General features: G+C 38.3%; 1 protein-coding gene across 1 annotated transcript in view; it reads right to left on the reverse strand.

The window, feature by feature from the left end:
* The window catches only part of LOC119591201 (mucin-17-like), a 21,802-nt gene that overhangs the window by 8,843 nt on the left and 9,655 nt on the right, over window positions 1-3,304 (reverse strand). Inside the window, exons 6-7 of the mRNA XM_037939913.1 lie at window positions 951-3,137; window positions 98-844 (exon numbers count right to left, since the gene is read on the reverse strand). Coding sequence (XP_037795841.1) covers window positions 98-844; window positions 951-3,137 — 2,934 coding nt within the window. The remainder of the gene's footprint in view (window positions 1-97; window positions 845-950; window positions 3,138-3,304) is intronic.

Consider the following 3,304-nt stretch of genomic DNA (forward strand, 5'->3'; position numbering starts at 1 on the left):
GTGAAATTATCATACCTAAAGTAGTGATTCCATCAGCAGTTACCTTTCTAATGTGTTTGTCAAAAATAGTGTTTTTTCCTAGAGCAATATTTTCAACAATTGTAGTGTGTTTCAACATAAACATCGTCCACATCAAGTGTCATACTGTCAGAGGTTCTATCATTTGAAGTAGTAAAGTTTATAGAACTGTAAGTCATACCTTCATTCATAGTAGAATCTTCATCTGGAGTAGTGTTTTGAGCGGGACTAGAATCCCTAGTAATATAAGTGACTCGGCCAGTCGTTCCTATAACTGAAGTAGTGGTTCCATGTTCAGTTACGCCTGTGCTACTGTAAGTGTCGCCACTGAAACTTTCAGAATGAGTTGCATCTTGGCTCGCTATTGCAGTTTCATCAGAAGTCGTGCTTGCATCAAAAGTTATGTCTTCTCTTAGACTAGTACCCATTACAGGAGTGGTGATCGCACTAGAAGCAGTATTTTCTTTACGGGTTGTATCTTTCCCTGAATTAATATCCCTATCGAAAGTTGTGTCTTTCACAGGAGTATTGCCTTCTGAAGGATCAGTTACGTCACTGAAAGTAGTGGCTTCATCTGGAGTGGCCACTTCATCATCAGAAGTAATACCATTATCAAGACTAGTATCTCCAACTGTCATGTTTTGGGCAGGTCCCCCAACAATAATTGTGACTCGACCAGTTGTTTCTATAACTTTAGTAGCATAATGGTCAGCTATTGTAACTTCACCAACAGTGCTTTCAACAGAAGATATGCTTTCTTTTGAATTAATATTCATGACAGGAGTGGTGTCTTCACTTGGATCTGTTATTTCTTTTCGAGAAGTGTCTGTACCGGAAATAATATCAAAAGTTGTGTTTCTCAAAGGTATTCCTATCAATGGAAAAAGTTACTCCATAAAAATTAGTTACTTGATCTTGAGTGATCTCTTTGCCAAAAGTATTGGCATTAGCTAAAGTAGTGTCTCTACTGGAAGTTGTGTCCTCAAAAGGTGTCAGCATTTTAGTAGATTTATGTTCAGGTGTAGTAGTATCTTCAGTAGGATAGAGGATGTCATCAGTAACATTTTCACTTGGAAAATAGTCTGCAGCGAGGGTAGCATCTTCGCTTGAAGAAGAGTTTTGACCTAGAGTAGTGATCCTGCCAGGAGTAGTGACATCAATTTGACTAGTTTCTTCAAAAGGAGTCGTGAATTCACCAGTGCTATTTTCATAAGGCATCATGTTTTTATTCGAAGTGTATTCACCAGGAATGTCTATCGCTGTAGTAATATCCTCTTCCAGAAGAGTTGTGTTTTGCTCTAGAGAAATGACCAAACCAAAGGTAGTCATTTCATCTGTAATTATCTTACTAGTGTCTTTACCGAAAGTAGTGTTTTCTCCAAATGGAAAGCTTCCAACAACTGTAATATCTTCAATGAATGTGTTGTCTTCATCAGTAGGCATATTTATACTAGACGTTGTATCACTTGAAGTGTTAGCTTCATTCACAGAAATGTTTTCACCTGAGGTTATACTTTCAGTATTAGTAATACCTTTATCAAGAACAGTAACTTCGTCTGGAGTAGTGCCTCGTGCAGGAGTAGGTTTCTCAGCAATATGAGTGACTGAACCAGTTGTTTCTGCAGCTATAATAGGGGTTCCATATTCAGACATACCGGTGCCATTATATGTGCCGTCGCTCACAGCAGTTACTTCACTAGGTACTGTGCTTTCAACAAAAGTAATGTCTTCTCTTGGACTAGTATCAATGACAGGAGTAGTTGCTTCACCAGGAGCGGTCTTTCCATTTTTGGTAGTGTCTGTACCAGAATCCATATCAAAAGTTGTGTCTTTCTTAGAAGTATTGACTTCCCCAGGAAAAGTTACTGCATCAAAAGTTGTGACTTCTTCTCGAGTGACCTCTTCACCAGAAATATTAACGACGGTTAAGGTTGTGTCTCGACTGAAATTTGTATCTACATAACGTGTCAAGTTTTTAGTAGACAAAAGTTCAGATGGAGTACTATCTTCAATAGGATAGGTGTTTTCATTAGTAACATTTTCTGCAGTGAGTGTAGCATCTTCATCTGGAGTAGAATTTTGACCTTGAGTAGTATTCATTCCAGGTGAAATGACATCAGCTTGTATAGTGTCTCCAAAAGGAATCGTGATTTCACCAGTAGTATCTTCATGAGGTATCATGTGTTTATCAGTTGTGTCTTCACCAGAAATATTTATAACTGTAGTAGTATATTCACCCAAAATAGATGTGTTTTGCTCTCGAGGAATGACCGAGCCACTTGAAGTTGTGTATTTGATAGTAGAATCTCTTTTCAAAGAAATATTTTCATTTGAGGTCATGCCTTTATCATCTGTAATACCTTCATTAATACTAGTGTCTTCATCTGTAGTGGTTTGTGTGGGATTAGGGTCCTCGGCAATAATTGTAACTTGTCCAGTTGTTTCTTTTGTTATAGTAGTGGTTTCATTTTCAGACATGCCAGTGCCGTTATATGGGACGTCATTGAAAATTATTGCTTCAGAACGAGTAGTAACTTGGTCAGCCATTGTAACTTCACCTCCATGAGTGGTGATTTCACCAGTAGCACTTTCAGCAAAAGTAATGGCTTCTCTGGTGCCCATGACAGGAGTGGTTTCTTCACTAGGATCAGTTATTAGTTTTTGGGTAGTATCTGCAAAATTGATGTCTCCATAAGTATTGCCTTCTTTAGGAAGAGTTACTGCATCTAGGGTAGTGACTTCATCTCGAGGGATCTCTTCGCTAAAAGTTGCGTCTCCATGAGGTGTCAAGGTTTTAGCAGAATATGTATGTTCAGAGAGAGTAGTGTCTCTAAGAGGGTATAAGTTTTCAATCGTAGTGTTTTCTCTAGGAAAACTGTCTGCTCTACTAGTATTTTCACTTGGTGTAGAGTCTTGGCCTAGGGTCGGAAGAAAGGCAGGAGTGCTATCTAGAACAGAAATGTCGCCTGAGTCCTGAGTAATGCCTGAATCTCGAGTACTGTCTGGGTCCATGGAATAGTCAGTTGCCGGAGTGTTATTTATACTTATTACTGCATCTTGGGTCATTTGTATAGTTGGGAAGTCTGAGTCGGATATTGTTTCATCGGTGGTTATGACTGCTGAAAGTGTAGAGAATCACAGAATAGTATTATTTTAAATACAGTCGGAGATATTACTTGCTTTTTGCAATTTACCAAAAAAAAAAGCAGACTGTCGATTGATTATAAACATAAATTTTTGAATAAATGAATGCGTACACTCTGAAATCACATTCCATATCTCTCTA

Source organism: Penaeus monodon, chromosome 28 (genome assembly GCF_015228065.2).
Source record: "Penaeus monodon isolate SGIC_2016 chromosome 28, NSTDA_Pmon_1, whole genome shotgun sequence".
In the NCBI taxonomy this organism is placed as follows: Eukaryota; Metazoa; Arthropoda; class Malacostraca; order Decapoda; family Penaeidae; genus Penaeus; species Penaeus monodon.